General features: G+C 39.8%; 1 protein-coding gene across 3 annotated transcripts in view; it reads right to left on the bottom strand.

Annotated features, from left to right (window-relative positions):
- vegfc (vascular endothelial growth factor c) overlaps window positions 1-27,276 on the bottom strand; it is a 130,914-nt gene that overhangs the window by 41,207 nt on the left and 62,431 nt on the right. For 2 of the 3 annotated variants that reach the window (XR_006377399.1, XM_044189913.1), the window contains exon 4: window positions 15,627-15,766. Coding sequence is in view for 1 of the 3 variants with exons in the window: in XM_044189913.1 (XP_044045848.1) it covers window positions 15,627-15,766 (140 nt within the window). In the remaining 2 variants the exon portion in view is untranslated. Of the gene's footprint in view, window positions 1-3,125; window positions 3,231-15,626; window positions 15,767-27,276 lie in introns of all 3 variants that reach the window. The other variant, XR_006377398.1, reaches the window with a different exon arrangement.

Here is a 27,276-nt window from a genome sequence, read left to right as displayed (position 1 = left end):
CTAGACCTGTAACACATAGTGATTATTAATGATTTTTTAAGACTGCTGCTTAGGGCTACCATTAAGACTATTGGCCCCCTATCCCAGTAGACAATGTTTGACATGGGACTGAGCCCATGTATATGCAAAGTTTTCATGTATGAGAATGCATGTGGCACACACACACGCACAGTCTGGTCTGAGCAACATAGCAGTAACTAAGTAAGTAGTAAGGCATACAGAGATAAAACCGTATAAACAAGTAAAATCAATGAATGATAAACCTTAATGTTTGATGCTATTGTGACTTCAACACATGCAAGGCTTCTATTGTACAATTGTGCTTTTTTACTATAGTTATTCCACTAAATACACTACTTCACAGTTCCATGTTTAAGATTTTTTCCATGCTGTCAACATTATTGATGGAAGCATTATTAAATTTAAGGTAAGAGTTTGCAAAACAACATTGGAATACTGAAGCAAACACACAGATGCCTCATGATTTATGCTGTTTAGACTAATCCACCTATTTTGTGCTTTTGTTGGGACTGCACCCAATACTGATGAATATGCACTGCCAAATTAATCTGCTATTCGAGTTATCATGTTCACATCAATGATCTGCTGCGGTGGCAGTCGGGGTGAATCGAAACTATCCCCAACACTGTCATTTGAGGATATAATTACCTCAGACTGTGCTAATTGCCTTAAAGGGGAATATCGCAGATTTTCAACATTTAAATATGTTGAAATAATAATACAAATACTACATATTTAAATATTGAAAATCTGCGGTATTCCTTTCAATAATTAGCTCCAAGCAATAATGAGCAAGTACCAAACCTTTACTTTGTTCCAGACCACAAATAGATTTGGGTATTTTATATCTCATATGTAGATACACGGAGTGTGAAACTAATAATTGTTGATTGCCTTTTGCATATGAAATTTGTCCCTTCTTTTATTTCTGTTGGACTTACTATAATGCATGCCAAGCAACAATTTACTGTATTGTGCTTTGTTGTGATTGAAACACTGAAGGAGGGCTAAAATAAGAATCATATTTTTCAATTACATTGTTCGTTTTAATTTGTAAAGTAATGATAGCTGGATATGTCCATCAGATTTTGTGTGAATTGGACTGACTGTGTATAGCCTTCCACAATTTTATATTTTTACCTTTAGGTACAGCACCCCCCACCAAGCCAATTGTTCCTATAATATGCTGTCAAGGTGATGCACACCCTTCTCCATCATGATGCATAATGTTAAAGGTTCACTTTAAAATGACCATTATCTAACCATGCCAGTCTAAGCGATTTTGCATCTGCATAACAAACAAGTTAGGTAGTGTAGCTCCATCTTTGCGTTCTCCCACACAACTGAAGCAAATGGGCTCTGTTCCAAAGCGGGCATAAAATGACAATGTCTCTAAACAGGCTGTGTTGAAGAGTTTTGTAGTCAAACAATTACACATTGATTAAAAAAAACAATATTTACCTCAGAAAGTAACACACAAATTCTTACTTGAATCCTGACCCAGCTCATTTGGTGTCTAAATGGTTCTCATCCTCTGCTGCAGGGCAGGAACATTTTAATTCTTAAGCAATATCATGGTTGTTAACACCAGTGTGCTGAGGTTGTAGGACAGAGTTCTGTGACCTTGTATGTTACTGCTTTTCTACAACTTTCTTAGAATAATTTTAAATAGTAGGCCTAAACAAAGCTAGAAGCTGACAGATTTGATAGTTTTATTTTGGTCATCTGCAACAAAAATGTGTTCCCTATTGTTAAACAATAAATATCCTTGCTTGCTTCTTTTCTTCCTTCCAATTTCCATCTATCTAACATTATGAGCAGCACTAAATTCACGACTTGCAGATTTAATGTTGACTAGGCAGAGATACCATTCCCAAGTTTAAAGATACGAATGCCTAATATTGCAGCTATAAACACCTATGGAATGGCAAGGTGGTAGTAAAACAAAACATTGGCAAGATTAATTTTTTACTTTTATATAGCATAAACAGCTTCAGGGTGTAAACATTTTTGTGATGTTAATAATTAAATTTTTGCTTGGCAGTAAAAGGGTCTTACTTAGCAGGTGTGTAGTTTGTTAGAATATTCTAACTTATTTTTACCTTTAATTAGGCTATTCAATGTGTTACAACCAACCACAGTCTCATACGAAGTTGGCCCATTTGTAAATTGAAGATGAAAATGTTTTAGCTCAAAAGTTTACAAAGCAATACAAACAATAAATTGTCATTAATTGAAACTGGTGCAGTGCCCATTCAAAACATGCCTGTATGGAACGAGCCGTTGGCTTGGCCTCCGGTACTGCTGCTTCAATGCATAGAAAAATACCTCAACACAGATGTTAAGTAGGCCCACTGTTTCTCATTTCAAGTATAATGAGGACTGCATTTAAAAAATAAAATACATAACCGAGAGCTTTTGAAAAAATGCGCATCTGAAAATAAAGTGGATCGATCATATTGGGCGCTCAAATTGTTTCTGTTCTGTGCCTTCAGTTCGGATGAGTGGGTACATTTGCTCAAAAGATTTGTGCTTACATGAGACATGCTGGTTTTGAACTGCCTGTGGGAAGTACCCTAAAAACTGTGTTTTTGCTTGATCTTGATCAGTATGAATACAGACCGCGAAAGCAGGGCCTCACGATCCTTCTGACTTTTTGGGTTGACTCAGACACAGAGCTGAGTGGCTCGCTTTTCACTTGTTTATTCAACGTTTATTACTAAGTTTATTAATACTAAACGTGTCGCGTTTCCAAGCGTGTTTTCGCTGTCTACTTACTTTTCTCTGACTTGCTGTAGGCTACAGCTCTGGTCTCCGGCTGCATGTAACACAGCCCTGAAGCCCTGCCCCACTGCTGCACAGAGAACGTCTCTGATCTCTGTGTTTATTCAAAGTTTATTAATATTAAACGTATTGCGTGTTCATATTGCACCAAATTCGACACTGCACTCCATCGGGTCCTCAGCAATACACCCGCCAAGTGTGAAGTTGATCGGTTGTCGAGAAAATCGAAGGACAGACATACATAAATACATACACACATTGATTCCTTCCTTTATAGTTAGATGATTTGAATGAATACTACATCAATGTGTGATATTTACCTTGGGGGAAGTTCTCCAAGAACTTTATCCAGAGTTTTCTGACTTTCGTTGCTGATTGCAACGTTGCTTTGTATGTTTCTCAAACTTGGACTTGAGTAAGGACATCTGCAAAACAATTATTAGCTCCTGGTCAGATGTATATGGTTAGTAGAATAGAACATATTCTTGTAGAAGTCCATTCAGTAAGGCATCTACGCTTTGACTGTTATCACAGTTAGTGCTTCTTTCTCATAATGCAGGTTCTAACATTGTCAATGTCACGTGGTGAGACAAAATACTCTCTGTTATGTAGATCACCGTGTCCACGGTTTCTGGACCACTTATGACATTCTGTTAGTATAATGTCTGGTTTAGTTCCAAGGGAAACAGTTCCTCGATCTTCTTTCTTAAGTTGGGTAATATGTTGTAGGAATGTGCATTCTTTGGGTCAGAGGGATCTGGGTCATCATGCTTATCATAGACAGGCAGCAGAATTAATGTAGTCCTCCCAAGCACTGATTATTTTAAATGAAACATAAGCAGCCCACTGCTCTGTAACTTTTTTTTCCCTGGCCTGATGCAGTTAAATTTGTAATAGTCTCTTTTTTTGTCTTTACTTGACCTGTCATTAAAAGACTTGTAGAGGCCTTCAAGGATTAATGAGTTCAGCTTTTTGACAACTACACTAAATGAGTCTTCCTGTCACTTTGTCACAAAAACATTGTGTATCTTTTCCAGTTCTTTTCTTTTCCTCATTCAGAACTGTTTTTCTAAAGATGTCTTCCATTTCTGAAAAAAAGAATATTAAGTTTACATTGCCTTTATTTATTTATTTATTCACTTGCTTATTTTGTCAAATATAGGAAATGATGAGGCTAAACTCCTGGCCAAAATAACTGTCCAGGACAAACATTAATATAATGACCCAGGACAAACATTTAAATGATGGCCCAGGACAAACTTTCATATGATGGCCCAGGACAAACATTTATATGATGGCCCAGGACAAACATGCAAGTTAATCCTGGTCAAATATTGCTGTAGCTACATAGGTATTCATTTATTTAAGCCAAATTGAGCATCCATGGGCCAGTTAATTATATTTACGGTAATTATTTTCATTCTCTGATTCAACCCATAACCATTAGGCTGACTTTTATAGGTTTGCACAGAATAAGGAACTGTCACCATGACCACTGGTTATTAAAACTGAACATTTATTATTTTTTATTCCAGTGGTAGATGGGTGAAAGTTAAAGGTTATACAGAGAGTGCCACTTGGCCCCACAGCTCTCATTAGGATGTGAACATGAATGTTATCTGTTAGCTGACCAGTTATTATAACGTTAGTTATTTGAAATGCACCATGTATCTGGTTAGAAGGTTAGCTGTTCTCTGTAAAGGAGAAGAATTTGCTAGAATTAACCTAGAAAATCAACAGGAGTAAGTTAAATTCAGTTAATAACAGCTAGCCAAACTGGATTTTGCTGGTCCTTCATATGATGCAAATGTATTAAAGAAAGTATTGTTAGCTGACTAGTTATTATAATGTTAGATGTTTGAAATGCACAATGTATCTGGTTAGAAGCTAAGGTTAGCTGTTCTCTGTAAAGGAGCTAGCTAATGCTAGCTAGAATTAACACTAGCAAATCAACAGGAGTAAGTTCAATTTAACTAATAATAGCTAGCTAAACTAGGTCTCGCTGGTCCTTTATATGATGCAAATGTACTGAAATTCAAATGTCCTATCATATTATTTAATAAAGTAATTTTAATGCTTACCTTCTGTTCCCCACTGCATATGCCCGCGTTTTAATATTTTTCCAGTCTTTTTCCCAAAGTTGCAAAGCTATGACATCACAACAAGGTGATTGCTCAGTTGCAATGATGGTCCTGCAGCAACATTAATTATGATGTTGTAGGAACAACACCACCACGTTGTTATACCATCGTGTACTCAATATTCTCACAGGTAGTTTGCTAATATTACTGTGCCTAGGTTTGTTTGTTTACACTACGGCTAACGTTACATTATCTGTGAAAATATCCTTTTTGCACTGTTGATTGTAACAGAGAGATTACCTCTCAAGACCAAGATGGCAGCGCGTGTACATCACGAGGCTCAGTGTCTCTCCAGTTTTTGCATTTATGCAGTGTTTTTCTTGCTCATCTCGGGTCTGTTCGTACAGAACAGCTGTGCCTTAACATCGTACACCCGACATGAGCTCTTGGATATTGGTTTGCGCATTCCTGGCAGTTTTATCTGCAATCTTTGACTCGTCCCTTTGATCGCCACAACACCCGATGCTACGCACCCTACATGGCCGGGCAGAAGTGCTCGCAGGCGGCGTCGAGATCGTAAAAAGGGCGGGAGAAGCACAGAGGCTAAGAGCTAAGCTAAAGCTAACACCACTCTGGCTCTCTTTACGCAGCCTTTTCCTCGCAAATCATCAACAGCAGAAGACTTTTGAACTGCAATGTCATGATCTTTACTAAAACATGGCTACACAGTGACATACAAGACAATGCTATTGAGCTAGCTGGATGCCACACACTCCGGGCAAATAGGACGGCAAATGACCAGAGACGGAGGATCGTTTGCGTTAATAAAGCTTGGTGCACGAACTCTGTTATTGTTAGGAGACATTGCTCAGCTAACCTAGAGTTTCTCATGGTTAAATGTAGACCGTTTTATCTGCCACAGGAGTTCACTTCCACCGTTATAACGGTAGGTTATATTCCTCCGGATGCTGATGCCAAGCTTGCTATGAGCGAACTTCATGCGGCCGCATCTATTGTTGCGGGAGATTTTAATCACACAGACTTAAAGGCAGTGCTCCCCACATTTCACCAGCATGTTTCCTGTCACACCAGAGGAAACAAAACTTTGGACCATGTCTACACAAACATGGCTGAGGCTTACGCCGTGAACCCCTCCCCCACCTGGGTCAATCTGATCACCTTTCTTTCTTCCTCACCCCCAAGTATTCACCTCTCATCAATCATGTGAAGCCATCAGTGAGGACCATCAATGTATGGCCTGTGGGGGTAGACACCACACTCCAGGAGAGGTTTCAACACACAGACTGGAGTATGTTTGCCTCTCAGGCCACCTGTGGCTCTCATACGGACATAGACAGCTACACCTCCTCTGTACTGGACTACATCAACATCACCAAAGACAGTGTTACAACTCAGAAGCAGATCACCACATACCCAAATAAGAAGCCATGGATGAACAAGGAGGTGAGCCTCCTGTTGAAGGCATGCAACACTGCCTACAGAACAGGTGACACACAGGCCTACAGCACTTCCAGGGCAAATCTGAAAGGGGGCATTATCACCTCCACAGATGCCTACACTGCACTGAGCCAGATCAACGTGCACAAGGCTGCTGAACCAGACGGCATCCCCGGTCGCATACTCAAGGCATGTGCAGAGTAGCTCGCTGGGGTCTTTACAGATATTTTCAACCTGTCCCTCACCCAAGCAGCTGTGCCAACATGCTTTAAATCCACCTCCATTGTGCCATTGCCAAAACACTCTAGTCCAACGTGCCTGAACAACTACCTGCCCAGTAGCACATACCCATTGTTATGAAGTGCTTTGAGCAGCTGGTTCTGGCACACCTAAAAGACTTCCTCCCATCCACACTGGACCCATACCACTTTGCCTACCGCAGCAATAGGAGCACAGAGGATGCAGTCTCCATGGCACTGCACTCTGTACTCACACACTTGGACAATAAGAATGCACGAATGCTGTTTGTTGATTTCAGCGCTGCATTCAACACTGTCATCCCTTCCAAGTTAATCACCTTGGAAACCTGGGCATTAACACCTCCATTTGCAATTGGATCATGGACTTCCTGATAAATAGACCGCAGCTTGTTAGGTCAGGCCACAACTGCTCCACCACCATCACACTGAACACTGGCATACCACAAGGCTGTGTGCTGAGCCCCTTCCTCTACTCCATCTTCACACTCGACTGCAGGCCTGCGCATGGATCTAATGCCATCATCAAGTTTGCAGATGATACTATGGTCCTGGACCACCAACACCTCCTGCCTGGTCAAGAAGGCTCACCAGCGCCTCTTCTACCTGAAGACGCTGAAGAAGAACCAACTGTCCTCAGCTGTCCTGGTGAACTTCGCTGCACAGTAGAGAGCACCCTAACCAACTTTGTCACAGTCTGGTATGGGAACTCCTCTGCTGCAGAGCACAAGGCCCTGGAGCAGGGGGGAAACCAGAGACTGGTTTCCCCCCTGCCTTCTGGCAGGCAACTCAGGTGCCTCCGGACAAGGACCAGCAGACTGAGTAACAGCTTTTTTCCCAGAGCTGTCTTCCTACTGAACTCTGCCCCCCGCTGATTCTGCTGATTCCACTGTCCCCTCATATACCTTAACTTAAATACTGCTATATTGATATTGTTTTTGCTATCTTGTAAGCGATAATGAGTAATAGAGGTGTGCTTGTGTGTATTTGAGAGAGGCTGGTATTGTGCATTTTTTACTGTGATTCTGTTTGTCTCTGACAGTGTGGTTTGTTATTTTGCTTTTTTTTTCTTTGTTGTAGACAGAAGTAGGTGTCGAAAGGAGTAGATAGGTGAAACAGGTGGAGGTAGGTGCAGAAAGAGGGATAGATAGGGTGGTTAACAATGGATCCCAAAATAGTGCGAGAGGTGCTGAAAGGGGTCAATCAGCAAAGAAAAATACATAATTAAGTAATGAACTGATGGGGTGTCCCAGTAGCTCACCTAGTAGTGCGCGTGCCCAATGTACAAGGTTGAGTCCTTACTGCAGAGGCCTGGGTTCAAATCCAGCCTGCAGCTTTAGGCCTGATTACTGGGCCATCTTGGAAACTATTAGGTCAGTTTCAGGCGAAACTAGATAGAGTAATCAACAGATACTCAGGTAGACTCCTTCCTGAGGGTAGGGCTTAAGTAACACAGAATAGCTTAAATTTCTGAGTTCCTGGTCCATTTTTCACAATTGAGAATGACTTCCGGATGGGAGCCGAAACGTCTTGATTCTGAAAACAGTGTCCAGATGACTACGACTGAAACCTTTTCTACGATAAATATGTAAAATTAGCACATTGTCTACATCAGAGATGGCGTGTTTCCTATGCTGTTATTATTTTGGTTGGTCTAAACGATGCACGATAGGAAAGGCAGCCAGTATTGCTAGAATATTTTGCAAAGCTATATATTATATTGTATAGCATTATATTATATGGCTACAATATATAATATCACAATTCACCCACATTTTAGATTTTAGATGCATTCAGGTTTTATTATTGTGAAACGTTTACTAAAGTTAGATTAGCACTGGGATTCCAGTCTCCCCTCTTTGTATCTCCATGGCATACTTTGAAAAGCATCAGTAATGGCACGTTGTAACATTCAGCATTCCAGTGGTTAGATTCCACCGTTATTTTTTTTCTCATCCATTTTGCGTCAAGTCCAGCTCTACTGTGATTAGTTAGTACTTGTTACTTCGATGCGTCCGTGTGATTGGATGCTAGCTGAAGTCCAATATCCAGTTGCAAAGTCAAGGTTCAAGTTATGTTAATTTAACTGAAATGCTTTAATTTTAAATAAGTTTGCCTATTCAATTATCTTATACAGTTCTCTAACCCTTTGTTTTTCTCGATGGCAACACATGGTTCAAGATTGAGTGTAGTATGTTCATTGAATAAAGTTATGGTTATGAATAAATTCTTTGCTGAGAAGCAAATGTTATATGAACAAGGGGTCAGATTGCATAGAGTTAAATTGAATTGCATCCCCTCTGTAGATAAAAGGATTTAAAATATGTTTTTCTTTCTATTATTATTAATAATGTTGTATTGTATGCAGTCATGTCAATAAAGCCACTTGAATTGAAATTAACAGAGATGACTCAACTCTCTTGCTACATGGCTCTGGAGTAAACGATGGCGGAAAAACCTAGGAAGCGTCCAAGAAAAGTTTCTGATGTTCCAGATAAAAAAGAAACTTGGCGTGCAGAGGAAGGATTACAGTCAAAAAAAGAAAATGATCGACAGCGAGGACAAACACGGAAAACCATTGGTGAAGCTTTTCCTGGAGAGCGCTGAAAGAAGAGAGGGGACTAATAAATTATTAATTTATTAATATTAATACTACAATTACTATTCTACAATCAAAAAAAAATTCTAGGTGGTATTTGCATTGTGCCTCCCCCCCAAAAAACCTCTCTCTCTCTTTCTCTCTCTCTCTCTCCAAGGTTTCTGCCTCTTAAAGGAAGTTTTTTCTTGCCACTGTTGCCAAATGCTTGCTCATGGTGGGATTTGTTGGGTCTCTGTAAACAATATTATAAAGAGTACCGTCTAGACCTGCTTCACAAGAAAAGTGCAATGAGATAACTTCTGTTATGAATTGGCGCTATATAAATAAAATTGAATTGAAAATTGAAATTGAGGGCAGAAACAGATGTCACGTTACTGCTCTTGGACAGGCTGGTATTTGTAAAATATTTCGAGTAGGCTATGTAGCTATTACATTTACTCTTAATAATGGATTATTGTCTTGGAACTGTGGAAATTTCTCTGTATTTTTGTAACAATTTCTGAACACAAGCCTGGGGCGGTCTCACCTGTAGGCATACATCATAAGCATGGGTTTGTGTAATTACTCTCATTGCCAGAAGGGGAGACAAAAGTTCCGCACTGCATCTTTAACAAAAGCCAAATAAATTGCTTTTAAATACTAACATTAAGTTTCTTCCACAAATGTATTTGGTGTTCAGATAACACAATCAAGACAGACTAGTTTTACTTGATTTGATTGAATGGAAATATATGGCTCAATGAAATTACGTTCATCAAACCGTATGAAAGTTATTGCGGTGGGGAAGGGGGCTGAATGTTATATTTAATTTTTTTTTTAAAGCAAGGTCCTCCCCAGCATTATTCATATTTTCTTTGGACCCCAAAATAATATATTTGTGGTAAACATAACAAAATGGTGGACATACAGCCACTTTCTAATTTTGAGTAAAGAGCTGCTCAATAAAGGGTTATGATAGCCATCACATAATAATAATAATAAACCCTGTCGGAGTGGCTGTGGCTCAGGAGGTAGGGTGGGCCGTCCACTGATGACAGGGTTGGTGGTTAGATCCCCAGTTCTTCCTGTCCACATGTCAAAGTGTCCTTGGGCAAGACAATGAACCCCAAATTGCTCCCAATTGTTGGCCAGCACCTTGCATGGTAGTTTTTCTTTTGGATAAATGCAGCCATTTACTATTTATGAGGAAAAATAAAGCCCTAATACAATAATACAGAGATAGGACTGTTGTCCTCTGCAGATGGCCATAAAGCACCTTCCTTTCCTGTGGTGCACACAAAAGCCAACATTTTGATGTAACTATTTGATTTTTTTGATTAAATCTCAGAAAGGGAGGCTGAAAGAAAACATAAATCAGGATGAGAAAAAGTTAAAAGAAACCCTTCTCCTCCATAATGTCACTCTCTCCCTTCAGAGAGAGGGAATAGTCACTTTCTCCCTTCAGCAAAAAGGAAAAGTACATAACCCTCCCCTCTAATCATTTTCGTACAGTTCCTTGCAGCCACAGACTGGGGTATCTCTGGTAACCAGTAAAGTCAACTGCTGTAGGACAAGGTTGTACAAACAACATATAACCCAAAAGGCTTTGTAAACCATTACATCCTAAGTCACTATATATTGCTGTTGTTAATTAATATCTAGTTAAGAAATATTGTCAAAATAATTCTGATTATCCATGTTACTGAAAACAAACTTCAGCCTGATGCTGAAATTACTCCGAAAACCAGATACCTTGTTTGGATTTCCACAAACTGCCAAGAAAAACATACTTCTTTTGAAAATACTGTACACACTCACACACGTAGTCAATTATATAACACAATACCACAAAGTGAAAATAGTCTGGCTAAAGTGCAATATTTAGGCAGCAGACAAATTGTTTGAAGTTGTGAAAGAGTCTGGCGATGAAAAGGGACAGTGTGGTTTCAATTACAGCTGCAGTGGCATGGACACATAAACAGACATACACATTAATGGGGGGCTGAGAGGAAAAAGAGGGAAGTGAAAGAAAAAGATGAAGAGAGGAAAAGACAAAGAGAGATAGATTTTGGGGGAGAGGCTGGTGTGTGACTGGGCTGATGTGTTTCTCTCACTTAACCTAATTTGAAACATACGTGTGCTTCATGCTTACGTGTGAGTGTGTTCTTACATGTTGGATGATTTGTAGGTGTGAAAATCTCCACAATACGTTTCCATTTCCAGCCATAATCTGACAATCTTTAACGCCACTGCTCTGTGTCTGTGCGTGTATGTGCGTGTATATATCGTCAAATACCAGCACATATCAACATGCCTCTAACGTCACAAGTGGTCCTACTCTCTTTCTCTCTCTCTCTCTCTCTCTCTCACACACACACACACACACACTTTACAGCAACAAAGCCTATTAACGACAATCAAGTGGATTTTGTGAGCCACTACAACATCCAGATAGAAAAACTAAACCACAAAATACTCCGTGAAAAGAATGAAACCGTAGATATTTAGGGAGTAAATAAAATAGATCTGTTTAATGCATATGATTTCCATTTCATTAACAGAACATCTGTTATATTCAGATCATCAGATAACATATCATCATATTACACATCTTACAGGTTACATTTGTTGGGACAACTGGCACTCCACTAGTTGAATTCATTCATTTGTGGGACTTTAACTCAACTCTTTTGTTCTGTAAACAAAGGAGCACCATTGAACTCAGTCTCAGAATCCCCGGAGGTGTGAACTCCTCCTATGACCCTTTATTGACCTGCGACCCGGGATGTCACCAGGTCAATAAAGGGGGTCAGTGGTCATTGTCTACAGCATTGCTCCTCAGCAGCTGCTGTCTCCCACCACTGTGTAATCTGCTTGGAGCAGACACACACCAACTGAACTCTCTCTCTTACCGCAGCGACGCGAGCACCTGCGTAAGATGTCTGCAATAAAGTTTAGTGCCAATGGCTATTACAAAAAGCCTGCCAGCTAACTTTAAGAGGCAACTAAGGAAGTTAGCACCAAGCTAACTGCAAGGAGAACAACAGACAGAGCGACCGGTTCCTCCATCTGCACAAACGGACTGCACAGCAAGGACTTTTCTTCAATCGAAACCAACACTCTTCCCTGCCTGGCTGATCCGACGGAACCGCCAGATAATAACAGCAACTTCAAAGCAAACTTTCTTCCTTTACAGACAGGTAACGTAACCACTGAACCTATATCTGGGCATTACATAGCTTCGCATAGCTTAACAGTGTACTTGGCTATGCACAGGACTGTTTTACTTTTGTGAATGTATATCTATTGATTTGGTTCATTGAACTTTATTGTTGTAATGTGCTTTTTACTGCTAGGTTATTTTGCTAAGTTGATGTTAGTTAATGTTATGTTTCACACAGACAGTCTTTGCATGCTAACTAAGTCTCTTTTAACCTGGCACCATTTATCCTACACAGTGCACACATCCACTCCAATATGACCTTTAACAGAGTCACACTCTTTTCAAACATGACCTAGCCACCATTTTGAATTTCCTTTCTTTGTTTAACCATGTGGCCGCTACTCAGTCACCATTTAGAATTAGATTTCTTTAGTTTGACGCCATTTTGGACCCAAGCAGCCATTTCGGGTCACACACACACACACACACACACACACACACACACACACACTCATACACACCCTTTGTTCTGTAGTTTAGTGCATTTAGAGTTAGACTTCATATTGTGTGTTTTTGCTTTGTTTATCGTTTAATAAATGCTTAATGTTGCACAAGAATAATTTGCCAACCTCCAAATCCTTTAAACTACTAGCTATTGATGGTAATTCTAGTTATAGTTATTAATTTAATTATTAATCCGAGTTCCAAAGGGATAGTTTGGTATATTATATGAGACTTAATCAAATGATTGGCTATCATTTCTCTTCTTTAAGAAGAGTGGTGCCCCTGAGGACTTTATTAATTAAAGTTATTATTTATGATTATCTTTGATAATTTGATAGTCAAATTTAATTGATTGCACCTCCACAATTTGGTGCCCCTTTAACCATTATAAATCCCAACACATTCCAATGATATGTCTTTCTTTATGCGAACCCACACATGCATAGTCTTCACTGACTAACCCTTCATGTCTTTCCTTGGTTTAGGTTCATTGCAAAGGTCTATGCCACATATAAGTGCACATTCCATATCGAACATGCCATTACTCTCCAGTAGTGTACCCCACCCAGACACACACACACACGCACAACATCTACTTGGATTTCATCCGCATCAAGATCTGACCATCGTTTATCATACTGCTAATTGACCTGGTTTGAAAAATGAAAGGGACTGGAAAAAGAGCTGAGAACGTAGTTGAGATTCCTCTCCTTCTATAAGGTACAATGTGTCTGCCTCAGAAGATTTCCTCCACATTAACTATAAGTATATATAACTATTTATAGAAGATATATAGACTGATATCAGCTTATTAAAGAGACTGTATATCAGAATCAACATATACAGTATGTCGGCTGATAAATAATAAGAAACTGCAATTCAGAAATGCCAAAGTGAATATTTGCTGATATAAATATCAATTTTGGAATGAGCCTTAAAAATCCAGTATTGTGCTATACAGTGTATATATACTGTTTAACATACATTTTCAATGTGCACAAATAAACGCCAAAAATAAAAAAAATAAAAATTGAAATATTGTGAAAAAGTTTTTACGCTTTGCTGAGGTAGAAAAGTTGGTCTATCAATAAAAGCAAAATGTGACAAAGTGCAATAGAAACAGACTTAGCAACTAAATCATGACGTACAAGCATGTGGCTTAAACGTCACTCAAGCCTCCACTCCACTGAAGACATGAAAGAGGTCAGCAGACGAAAACATCAGATCTGTGTGGACTGATGAGGAGACTGTAACCTTGCTCAAATTAATTCATGAAACAAACAGAAGTGCCATACTTCCATTTAGTTTTGTACATTGTTTTACACCATTTGAGGTTTGACTGGCTCTCTTTAGATTACATCATCTCGTTGAACCCTCTTCTTAATGTCACCTGACTGGAGAATTAGTGCCACCACTGTTTATCTCCATGAACCAACTCCTAATATTCACATAACAGTAGTGGATGGAAACATATTTTCTGTCAAATTTGGTTAAAATTTGCAATACATTTGGATAGTAACCTGGCTTTAAATATTTATAAGCCTGCAAATATTTAAAACCAGTGTGTGTATAATTTTGATGTAACTATGCATCGTTTAAATTGTTTTGATGACAAAAGAAAAATGAGACAATGCTGATGAAAATCAGTGCAGTCTGTGCTGCTTTCAGCCTATTCATTCTCAGTGTCTTTTTCCATTCTACAACTAGGGGCACCACAGTCAGAAACTTTCTACACATAGTGGATTTAAAACACAAAGATGTAGACTTGGATTTTCTAACTACAGAATATCCAGTCAACATCTGAACAAACTTATTCTTAGTCTGTTTGTACCTTAAAACATTGAGACCACAATGAGACATAAAAGCTCTCCACTAACGCCTAGGATAATAATAGATTCTAAAAATTGTTGAGGGTGACCAGTCTAGGGTTTAAATCCATACGGTGTCTTCCTGGTACTACACTCACACGTAAACAAGACCCTGAGATATTTGAGCAGCTTCACTTGGGACAGAAACTCGTTCCCAACCTGAAGGGTAGCCCTCCACCGTTTTCTGGCAGAGTACCATGACCTAAGCCACTTCACACTCAGCTGCAAACTGCCTCAGTGTATGCTGAAGTTCAAAGGTCAATGAAGCTAGCAGGACTACATCATTGGCAGAAGGCATGGACACAATCCTGAGGTCCCCAAACTGGATGCTCCCCACTCCTGAGCTGCACTTACAGATTCTGTCCATAAAAATCACAAACCGAACAGGAGACAAGGTCCAGCCTTGGCAGAGCCCAACTACTAATAAATACACCATAAACCGCTTTCTTATGGAATACTGACTGTTAGAGAGTGTTATTGAGAGGTCATAAATCACAGCATGCTTCATGTAGGTATGCACTGCAGTGTCATGAAATGTGTATTCAAGAGATAGTTAGTTCAAGAGATAATCTGAAAAGTGTTTCTATACATACACATACACCACAGGAAGCAACCTCTGTAACAATAACTCAAAGACTATTTGTGTGGGTGTGTGTGTGTGTTGCCAATAAGAACACCTCTGCTGGAAAAAGGAAAAGGCTGTTGCTTTCCTAAACACACACACACAGCTCTGAGGAGACAGGAGCCAGATGTAGACAGAGGTCTCCTTTGAGTCTGAATACTGTTTGCAAAGCTGACAGAACTGTCTACAAGTTGTGTGTGTGTGTGTGTGTGTGTGTGTGTGTGTGTGTGTGTGTGAAGAGAGAGAGAGAGACACAGAGACAGAGTGACGCAGTGAGTATGAGTGCTTACTCAGGCAGGGCTCTCCTAATTATGCTGTGAACTTGTTTGTAGATGTCCAGTTTGGACAGACAGCTGCACTGGGTGTGGTTGGCCACACTGATGGTCACCGGCTTGGTGCCTTGGGTGATCGGCACTGTGATCTCAAACAGCTGCAAAAAGAGCAAAAGAGAGTCAGAGAGAGACAAGGTAAATCAAGACAAGGTGCAAAAACCATAGTGAAGTGCACTGTGAGGAATGGCAGTGCACTTTTTGTGTTTTTGTCAAGGGCAGCAGCACACATGACTGTAGTCATTACTGCCATTAATAAATAATACTGAAGTACAAGAAATAAAAGTAATAGTAAAGAAAATATAATTTTACAGGTTGTCATTTTGTCCTTTAAATGTACAATATGTAAGAATTAAAACTGCCTCAATGCAACCTGAATAAGTAGCCAAACTCAGGTCTGTCATTTAGTCAGTCAGAGTGTTCCTTCTGATCACAGCACTGATGAGTTTGTACCAAAGATGAGGACAAAATAAACAAACTTGGTGTTAAATGATGTTATTTCTACTTTGTAAATTGAAACACATGGTTAATAACCACTGGAAACTATTTTAATTACCTCATGCATGAAATTATTAAATGGTTGAATGATTAATATTTTTGAAAAATGTTCCAAGTGATTAACAACAGCATTACAGACCAATCATATTGGTTAACAACCAGCTGATCATCTACACTGGTTAGCTGGTTTAGCACAAGTATTTACTTAAAGTTACATTAATTGATTTTTGGCCACTAGGGGGCAGAAAAACATCAAATCAAGCTGACAGATACACAGCCGCAAGTTGCTCTGGCTAGCTTTTTATCAAACAGCTTACTTACACATCCAGCAGACACAAAGCAACATTGTCAACCTGTTATTATTGTTATTGTCCAAATGATGAATAAGTCCAATATCCACTCTGTGAGCAACTCTGGCTCAAGCCTCATATCTGGCTGTTTAGTTGCTAGACTTTTGACTTTCTTCACCGGGACTCTGGTGATATGATAATGTTCTCCATGTCAACTATAAAAACTTGATAAGGCGATAATATGTCAGGGCTGTTTGTCTGTCAGCTTGTATTGCAGTTCTTCTGCTCCCTAGTGGCCACAAATCAATCAATGCAGTTTCTACTCTGTGGCTCTGTTTACATGCATGTATCACAATTAAATATATTTAAAATTCATTTTGTGAAAGTTTTGGAACTCACTTAGTCCCATTCAACTGGCCCATACTTCAAATTCAGTCAATAAAGGTAGTCCATCACATGAAGCAACTAGTTCACACATTCTTTTAACAAGGACCCCTAAACTTGGAGTTCAGCCTGAAGCTTGAATCACTGGGATAATCAGCACATGCTAGACTGAAAACAATGAGTGGGAATGTGAAGGACTGCCACTTGAAGAACAAAAAAGTAATAAGGAGCTGGGCTTGGGTTTTCACATGGCACTGATGAAGATACTTACAAGACTGTTGTACAGAACAGAGAGCCACTTTATTCTTTCAATCAAGGAGTTGAACAGCATGAATAGAAATTAATCAGTCTCAATGACTCCTATTCAAGACCCTTAAACAGCTTAAACTGTCTCCCTCCCTCTCATCCTAATGAGGATATCATCAAAGCTGACCTCAGTCTTTTTGACATGGTGAGCGCTCACCATGGTTACAGAACACACACACATAAAGAGAGCTCTTTGAGATCACTGTGACCACCACTGGGTTGAGCAGTTCATCTGCACACATTTTTAAAATTTGTGGTGATCATTTGGCTTGTACATCTGCACAATTCCTCATACTTAGGGTTCCTGTTGCTGACTATAACCAAGGCCCTGGTGTTTAGAGAGACCAATTTCCAGCAGAGGATGGAACCCCTCCACACTGCTCAAGTGTCTTTTAACAAAATACTGAGTCCATACACAAACTTCAGTGTTGCTGTTTTGTCCACAACTGGGCAAAGGAAAAGAAAAGATTGACAAACTTAAGTTTGTTGATATATTATGAAACTTTATTGACTCATTCTTGAGGAGACTATAGTATGTTGCAGCAACAAACCGTAATAGCACACTGCATGACACAAGAGTAAGGGGTTGATTACTAAAGTTACCGCAAGTTACCATCATGGCACTACTTTAGTTTAGAAGGGTATTTACTGATGCTTTTAATAAGCACATTCACAGGTGAGTCCACTTGAATGCACTGCTGTTAATTAACATCTGATGTTGGGCTGTTTAAGTTATATGGAAAGCAAGAGTGCTTTCTGCTACTGAACTTGAGATATTGGTTGACATCAAAAACAAATCACTGAACTTGGTCATGCATTCACTTCCAGAAGAAATATGGCTATATGTAAGGGAATTTTAGTTTAATAATGTTGTTGGCTCTAAACAAATGGAAAAAACTTATAACGGATACATGGATACATGTCCATAAGTCTTATTAACATGTCTTTCCTTTCTCTCAGTCTTCAGAACCCAGTTGCTAAGAAGTTTGACCATATAGCATTATGTACTTATCCAGAGAGCCTATATTAATGTAAATGACTCCTTCAAGTCACAACAGTGCATTAGTCTTGAATGGATGGAGTGACACTATCTCTCCGTTTACAGACAATACTTTTTTGCAACAGCAAAAGCCAGACAGCCACTTACTAAGTTGTTGATTGGGCAATCTAGACAAAATCCAGCCTTAATAAAGACACAAACTCAAATTTTCCAGATACCAGTGTAACATTTTAAACTGAGTTTGTTTCAACAAAACATTCTCACAGATAGAATGAGCTCTTCTCCAGTCTTTGTTCTATTCATCATCAGTTATACTGCAGCTTCGATCTTAGCTTAGTTTTTGAGTTTTCTCTTACAATTAAACTATCATCCCAATAGAAAGGGCTTTGGGTGGTTCTTTAGCCTGTTTCCTAAAAGCAATAACCGCACTCCTCAACAGGAGGTATCTCCACCATGGCAGTTTATTTGGGGAGATTTCTGAATTGATATCTGCAAATGATTTAAACCCTTTATCATTATATAGATCACCAACTTCATCAATCTTCCCCTAAAATTCTGCCATTTAATAGGTTTGCCACCCATAGTTATCCAAAAGGCAGCCAGAAACTAATCTGGTAGAACTGTGGTGGTGAACACCTTTAAACAACTGGCAGTAGAATACATGATGTCCTCTGCAAATCTGATGTGAAGTATGTGAGTATATGCCATCTTCATTCATAATACAATGTACCATGCCTGATGTGATGTTAAAATAAGAGAAAAAAATACAAATTCAAACAGAAGGCAAATGAGAGAGTATGCCTCGCTAGAGTCCAGGCTTTGTCCCTTGCCTTGAACAGCATTGCTAATTCTGTGGAGAACCAGGGGCTTGATCTATCTTTAACCCTAAGCTTTTTAAAAGGTGCATGTTTATCAATGATAGCAAGTAATGAATTTGTGAAATATTCCAATGCCAAATCTACATCTGGTATTTCAGAGATGTGATGTATATTATTGTAAGGTCCCTGAAGTACAGCAAGGTCCCTGAAAAAAGCCTTTTTAAATTTCTTTTAATAAGAATCCTGGAGCTTGATCTTTCCAGTCTAGTACTTCTGATACAGGCTAGAGGACAGTGGTCACTAAGGTCATGCACAAAAAATCCAGAAGCAGTAATTTTGTCTCTCCTATTGGACAGAATCAAATCTTTCATTGTTGATTTTGAAAGATCTTTTAAATTAGGTGTGGTTGGCTGATCACTGTGACAGACTGAGATTGTTACATCTTTTTTAGACTATTTGAGAAATTTGCTAACCAGTTTAAATTAAAGTCACCTAGAACCAGCATCTCTGAGTTACTGTACTGACCAAGTTAATTCCAGTTAGTTCATTAATTGCACTAGAGACAGCTGAGGGTGGTCTGTATACACCCACCACATTAATTGAATTGTTAGATAGGTCTTTCAGAGCAAAAAATTCAAAGGAATGAGGTATGGTAACAGCATTTAAAACAGATAAACATGACTTCCACCCTAGCCCCCGCCCCCACAGAGGGAGGGCAGTGGGCCAGTGCCTGACTCCACCGTTCCCCCCAAGGCTGCATTCTTTCCCCTCTGCTCTTCTCCCTACAACAGCTGCACCTCCAGTCACCAGTCCGTCAAGCTCCTTAAGTTTGCGGACGACACCACCCTCATTGGGTTCATCTCTGATGGGGATGAGTCTACATACAGGTGGGAGATTGACCACCTGGTGACCTGGTGCAGCCAGAACAACCTGGAGCTCAACGCTCTAAAGACAGTGGAGATGGTTGTGAATTTCAGAAAGAGCCCAGCCCCACCCACTTCCATCACCCTGTGTGACTACCCTGTCGACACTGTGGAGTCCTTCCGCTTCCTGGGCACCATCATCACTCAGGACCTCAAGTGGAACTGAACATCAGCTCCCTCACAATGAAAGCCCAGCAGAGGATGTACTTCCTGTGGCAGCTGAAGAAATTCAACCTGCCAAAGACAATGATGGTGCACTTCTACATCATTGAGTCCATTCTCACCTCCTCCATCACCATCTGGTATGCTGCTGTCACTGCCAGGGACACAGGCAGACTGCAGCTTATCATTCGCTCCGCCGAGAAGGTGATTGGCTGCAATTTACCTTCCCTCCAGGACCTGTATGCTCCCAGGACCCTGAGGCGAGCAGGAAAGATTGTGGCTGACCCCTCCCACCCCGGACACAAACAGTTTCAGACATGCCCTTAATTATTATTTTCTATATTATTATATATAATATTTTAATGTTCTTTAATATCTTTTTGTCAATTTTATAGTTACAATTCTTGACCTGCAGTACTTGTTTTATATTTGTTTATACTTTATATTTCTACTCTGTTTATTGTCAGGCACCAAAATACCTAAGCAAATTTCTCGTATGTGTAATCCTACTTGGCAACAAAGCTGATTCTGATTCTAATTCTAAAAGACACTGACCATGAGGCAGACAAAATCCTCTTTAAGTTTCTCCGATTTCTGCATCTTAAGATCGTTTGTGCCCACATACAACAGTCGAGACAGATGGGTGATGACATAGCAACTGTAGGGTGGAGGTGTTAATGTCCTTAACGAGGGCACCTGGGTGGCATGAGGTGCGGCACTTATTGATTTGAACATGACGGAACATGGATGACCCAACAACCAGCAAGGGGGTATATTTGGTATGATTGTCTTCAACAACTGTCTCGGTGGACATCCCAGGGTGCACATCGACAGAGGAGCGAGGTGGAGGTCCCGAATGACACTCGACCGGGTGAAAGCAAGCCACAGTAGTGGCATGTTTCCTTGGATGAGCCGCAGACTACAGTGGCATGGTCAGAGAGGAGGCCAGTGGTGATGGAGAGTGTCGCGGTGCAGTCAATTGCACGGAGGTCTGGGGTTGCTCACACAGAGGGGGGAATTCCTGCTCATCCAGGACATCGATTGTAGGCTCCGGGGCTTGATACTTGTTCTCCAGATGTAGAGCCTCTGGCATTCACCAAGGTCCAGGGCTCTGGGGTAAAATAATCTCGGGACTTGGGCTTTGCTCCGAGGCTCAACCATGCATCTTCACTCACAACACGGTCCACGAAATGTGCTTAGCAGTGACGATTGTGGAGAGGTGCATGAAGAGCTCATCCTTCTTCCTCAGATCCTCTCGCAAACGACAGATGTCATCAGTTATCAGATCAGAATCAGAAATACTTCATTGATCCCCAAGGGAAAACTCTTTCGTTACAGCTGCTCACTATCACGTCAATGCACACAGGAATAGAAGTACTAATAGAATAGAAATAGAAATAATAATAATAACAAAGTCCGCAACAAGACGATTATTTCTAGTAAGAAATAAGAGATGTGAAAATCAAAATATAATACACTATAATACAGCTAAGAAATCTGTGAGTAGACAGGCAGACAATTCTCACACACACCCATGGTCAAGCAGCCGGCTAGCTTGGTCACCAGGCTAAATAAAGAGGAGCCTAGCAAAGCCAGCAGCAGCGGCGGAAGGTCTAGAGCAAGGGGTGCTTTTTACGACCAGTCTCTCAAGTGGAAGCTGCAGAATTTGTCCCAGCGAGAGTCTGTCTTGGAGCACTAGCTAAGCTACTTTGGCTAAAAACAAACGGGAGCTAGCTAGCAGCAGATTCCACTAGCGCCAGATATACTGCATGCCATGCTATAAAAATAATGCTGTTATTGCATGACTGGTCTTTTAGCTTGTGTTTTGGTGTTTGTGGTGCTGAATAGGGAGCTCCTGTAGAAAGCACATCACACACATCTCTTTAATTTGCCTCAATATCATTAATTTCTGTCACTGATGTGGTTCTCACACAGCTGTTACTGAACTGATGAAGACAAGTTGTCTAGTATCTTGCATATCTATCTGAGTGGCTGATGTAGCAGTCATGTGCATCAGTGCCACAGATTTTACACCTCATACTCCCAGATGTTAAATCACAAAAAAAGTTGTCTCTACTGCAGTGGTCAGTTGGAAATAACAAATCAGTTTTAGCATCCATACATTTCCATTTCTTTCTTCTGTATATTACAGTCTTTGATAAGAACACTATACAAAATACACTGCATTAACCACAACACAAATTGCTGCGATGCTGCAGTCCGGTAAGGAGAAACAATTATTTTAACATCTAACAAACTGCTTCAAACCCTTAGAAAAACAGCGCTTGAAAGTGAGTGATTTGCTCCTTCCTGGTGACGGCATACTGTATAAGGAGCCAATGGCGCTGAACCTGCACAGGGCAAAACTCAGGGTTTTTCCTGGCTCAAAATAAGCCTTTTAGGGGATGACTATGCATGACACTAAGCATGATTGGTCCGCATACAGTTAGGGCTGGGCGATGTGGCTTATAAATAATATCTCAATATTTTTAGGCTAATATTCCACGATATACGATATATATCTCGATATACACATTTTCTCTAGAATAACATACCGTAAACTCTCAAAAAGTGCAAACATATAATGATCTTGTAGAATATGATGTATTGCTGTAGATTAAACTACCCAACAGTTTATAAAGTAGTTAAAATTAACACAACCTTAAACATCTAGCTACAGCAGTAAATGCAACATACATATTAATGTAGCCATAATATTAATCCAAAAACAGCATCTATAATAGTAAAACACTGTGACAGGGACCATTTTACAACAATTAGTACTTTAAGTAAATGTTTCTATACTATTTACACACGTTTACCTTAGTAAGGGTTAGAATACTGAACTTTTACTTTTAGTTTTGTACTTTTGCTTAAGTAATGGGCCTCAATACTTCTTCCACCTCTGGTTAGCACACCCAGAGTCTAACTGCACCTGTGTGTTACTGGCCAAGCCTTCCCTTGTGTGTGTGACAGAGTGTAGCTGGTTTGTTGTGGGACATGACTCTTTCCCGGTGTGTGAGTGGTAGTTATGTTATTTTAGTCAGCCATAAAAGTTCCAGATAAGCTCAGGTTGCAGTATAATAGTTACTGAAAGGCTGTGTGTTGTGTTTGCTGCCAGAGAAAATAAATAAAAAGTCCCTTTTTGGCGTCATCTTGTACTCTTCACAGCAGAGTTGAAACTAGCTAGTTACCAGCTACGAGTAAGGCTAATGTCAACTAAAATACGTTTTGGAGTTGTGGAGCTGGAAGCTGTGAGTAGAGTAATCACGCGATCAGATGGTTGATCTTGTTTTTTTCTTGTGATTTTTTCCGCCACAGTGAAAAAAATCACAATGACTTGTAAACTTAGCTCAGCTACTAACTAGCTAAGTTAGCTTTTCACCGTCTGGACAACTGTGCTGTGAAGTGAGAAGATGCCGTAAGCTAGTAACTTTACACAACGCTAAACAGGGACTTTTTATTTTTATTTCCCTGTGTCAGACACATTCTCACCTATACTGGAAATACTTTAGGCGAGGGGAGCAATAAAAACGGCTTTTATTTTATGAGAAATCACAAAAGTACTCACTCCCATTAGCGCTAGCTTCACAGCAGAGCATTCAGGCCCAGTCAAAACAATGCAGCTCAGCTGGCTTCCAGCACATGTGTGATAAAAATAGCGGCTTGTGGATGAGAGGGGAGTTGACTGCTGGAAGTCTAAGATGTCGTATTTAAGTTAATGGTCTGTTTGTTCAACAGTTGTATGATAAATCACTGATTGAATACATTCAGACAGGATTTGCATAGCTGTTTTTATTCTCAGATCTTATCATTGTGGGGCTGGTGATTTTTCTTTGGCGCTGGCTAAAACCTCTTTGGGAGGGCAACAAAAATTTCCCTATGCAGGAGAAACCCGGACCTCATCTTCCAACTAGCCACATTTGCTATTCACGTTATTTGAAAGATGTTCATTGTTTAATGCTGAGGCTTTGTCTTTTGGAGTTTGTAGGGGTAGGCTGCCAGTTTAGCTAATCTAATCTCCTGTTTATTTTATTTATGTAGGTAAGTAATTTGTTGTCATTGATTCTGTTATATTTGTTAGTTTTGTTACCTTCCTAGTTAGATTTGTTTTGTTTCCCGTGTATCTAATGTGTAACGTTGAAATTTTGGCTGCGAGTGGTTACATAAAGAGCCAAAATGGAAAGGGTTCATCGGCTGAGGAGAATGAATGTGCTCACTAAATTTCATGCCAGCCTGCCTGATATTTTTTGAATACAAATGGAAATCATGGCCTGACGATGGGGCTAAATGAATAGTTAGAAGGTCATCAAAAACATTAGGATTCATTGTCAAAGTACCATGAATATACACAGCAAATTTCTTTGCCATCTGGCCACTAGTTGTCAAGATATCTTGCTCTGGACGCAACGTCGGAAGGAGGGACAGTCCAGCTGATGTTGCCATGGATGGGCCCCATTGCTAGTGGAGCAAAAAAAGAATATCTCTAAAATAGCATAAGTGAGGTATTAAATGTAACACAGCCAACAATGACAAAAACATGACACATTATGCACAATATAGAAGAGAGAAAGAAGGAATAAACCAGGGTGTTAAAGAGAAAGCACGAGCATCTGCATGGTGAAAAGCCATGACAGCACAGGTGTTGAACTAAACCTTTTAATGCAGAGAACTGCCAGACATACATAAACACTTAAAGATACTTACAGTCAGTCAAATAGTAAATTACACATATTAGCACAACTTCTATTACCTGCTAAGTGTCAAAACCTCTCAACACCTGCCAGCTGCTTCAAAGCACTGCCAAAGCAAATCAGCACAATGAAACTTTCAGGATGACGACACAAACCACAGAAGACTGTTAAAAGAAACAACCACATTTGACTCTTCACCTTTCCATGCATCCATTTTGAGACAAATTATTTGAAATCACTTTCAGAAAGACGTTAGAATTCAGCTGAACTGTAAATTGTCTATCTAGTCTGCCGTAATTTGAATGATTTACTATGTAGCCTATGAAAATCTCTGGCTAGTAGTCTGAGATTACAGCCAAAAACAGCAGTTAGGAAAAACTAGCAGAGTGAAAGAATGTCTTGTGAAACCTCAAAAAGACTGTGGCTCAGCACCCACAGCCTTGTTACTGCTGCCAAACGAAAGCCTCTCAGCTTCAACCTTGGCCTCCTCTCTTCTTACCTCAGGTAAAGGGTGGCATGCTTCATGAAGTTTCTTGGTTCTGTGGTCTAAGAACCATTCAAACACCATTGTCAAATTTTCAAAATACACAACAAGGCTGCCTTTTAAGCCTGTTGTTAACTGACTTTTTTTTTTAAAGATGTTTGCTTTTCCAACAACAGTGTGTGCGTTCTGTGGAGGACAAAACAACAATGCAAAAGCATTTTCAAACACCAGCGTACCAGTCAAACACCTTGACCATCGAAATCTGATTGTACAGTGCTAACAGCTCTTAGCTCCAGTCATCTCAGTCCTCACAGTCAAAAGACAAAACTATGAAGATAGTCAGCTACCACTTGATACATTCATGTAGCTACTTTTAGCTACGTTTTTTATAACAAATGTAGCTCAAATATACAAACGTTCTACAGATTTTTACAGATTGTATTTAAGTGTTTGCATAAACCTTATATCAAGTAATAATGAGTGGGTCTATTTACACTCTTTTCACTTATCATAGCACATGTCAATGTTAGTATGTCGTACACATAATATGTGTGTGTTAGCATATATCAGTGATTAGTACTGAATTGCAAATGTTTGAGCAAGAGTAGACCTGTAAAGCTTCACTAATCAATGTCTGGCCACCAGTGGGCAGAAAGTCATTAAAACAAGCTGACAGAAACACAGCGTAAGTCTTAGCATGTTAGCAAACACATTAGTATTCACTTGGGATTGTGTTTATGTTCATACAATAGCCCAATATTCACTCTCCTTTTAGCTTTTACGGTCTCTACCAACTTCTGAGAAAAATAGCAAGTTCTTTAGCTGCTATGGTATTTGATTTTCTTTACTAGCTAGTTGCTAACTGTCTGCCTGCCATTTAGTGCTGTGTAGGTAGCATACAATGGGTTTATCAGAGTTTTGTTTGATAGAAATGGCTCCCTACAACAGTTGATAAGAATCATTTGATTCAATGTTAATGTCAGTTATTGATTAACACAGGTTTAATGTGTCAGTACCATCACTCAGCTCAGTGCATGCCAAAGCATTAACATGGATTGTCTTCTCTCTTTTTTGTCTTCTCCCCCTTACTTTCCTCTATTCTGCCTCTTACGTATTGTTGACGCATGTACACTCACACACAAACACTCATACAGGTCTACAAACACACACACGCAGCCAAACACATACAAACACAGCCACATTCTGGCAACAGTTGACTTCCTGCTCTGATTGAAATCAGCTTTAGAAGATCATCTAACAAAAGAGCTATCAGCCCAGACCGCCACTGCCAGATCATTAAGTTAACACTTATGGGAAATGAATAAAGCAGCTGAGCTGAAACAATAAGCTATCACACACTACATGAGCCAGTCCATTAACAACAGCTACCTGGAAATGAACTAACCAGCTGAAAATAATTTACCTCTGTTTCAAGGCACAGCTGAGTGGTGGCAGAGGTGTATGTAAATACATAAAGAATACATTGTATCTCAAGGATATGGTGCTTAGACTGACTGTGCAGTCATGATGCAATTTTCATCAGATGCAAGTCAATTATTTGCACTTTCCGGGTCCAAACAAACCCACCCCGCCCACCCCTCCAAGGTTGAGGTTTTGTTTAGAGATCAGGTGGCACAGTGCAATTTTGGCCAATTTGGCATGAAACTACTCCTACTACTACTACTTTTGACCTTTTCAGATCGTCTTGCAATTACAAAGAGCAATTTAAGATGCAGAACACACAAACATAGAAACGTATACAAACCATACACATTTTACTAGCAGTAGCGCAGAAACAGACCTCTCCAAAACCACAAAAACTTTCATTTAAGATGTGTTTTGCCTCTTTCAAGTCCAGATTTAAATATCCACCTAAATCCAACTTTTAATGCAATTAAGAGTGTGAAACAGGGCTAAATTAATGGGTGACTGTCCCCAATAATGTCATGTAGCCACTATGAATAAGGTTCCTCTCTGTCAGTTGATTAAATACAGCAGCAGGAATGATATATGTGCTTCATCTGCAGTCTCTACTTTGAGGTGTGCAAAAAA

Source organism: Siniperca chuatsi, linkage group LG3, assembly GCF_020085105.1.
Source record: "Siniperca chuatsi isolate FFG_IHB_CAS linkage group LG3, ASM2008510v1, whole genome shotgun sequence".
Taxonomy (NCBI): domain Eukaryota; kingdom Metazoa; phylum Chordata; class Actinopteri; order Centrarchiformes; family Sinipercidae; genus Siniperca; species Siniperca chuatsi.
The sequence above is the reverse complement of the archived record's forward strand: the minus strand, read 5'-3'. Positions and strand labels throughout refer to the sequence as shown.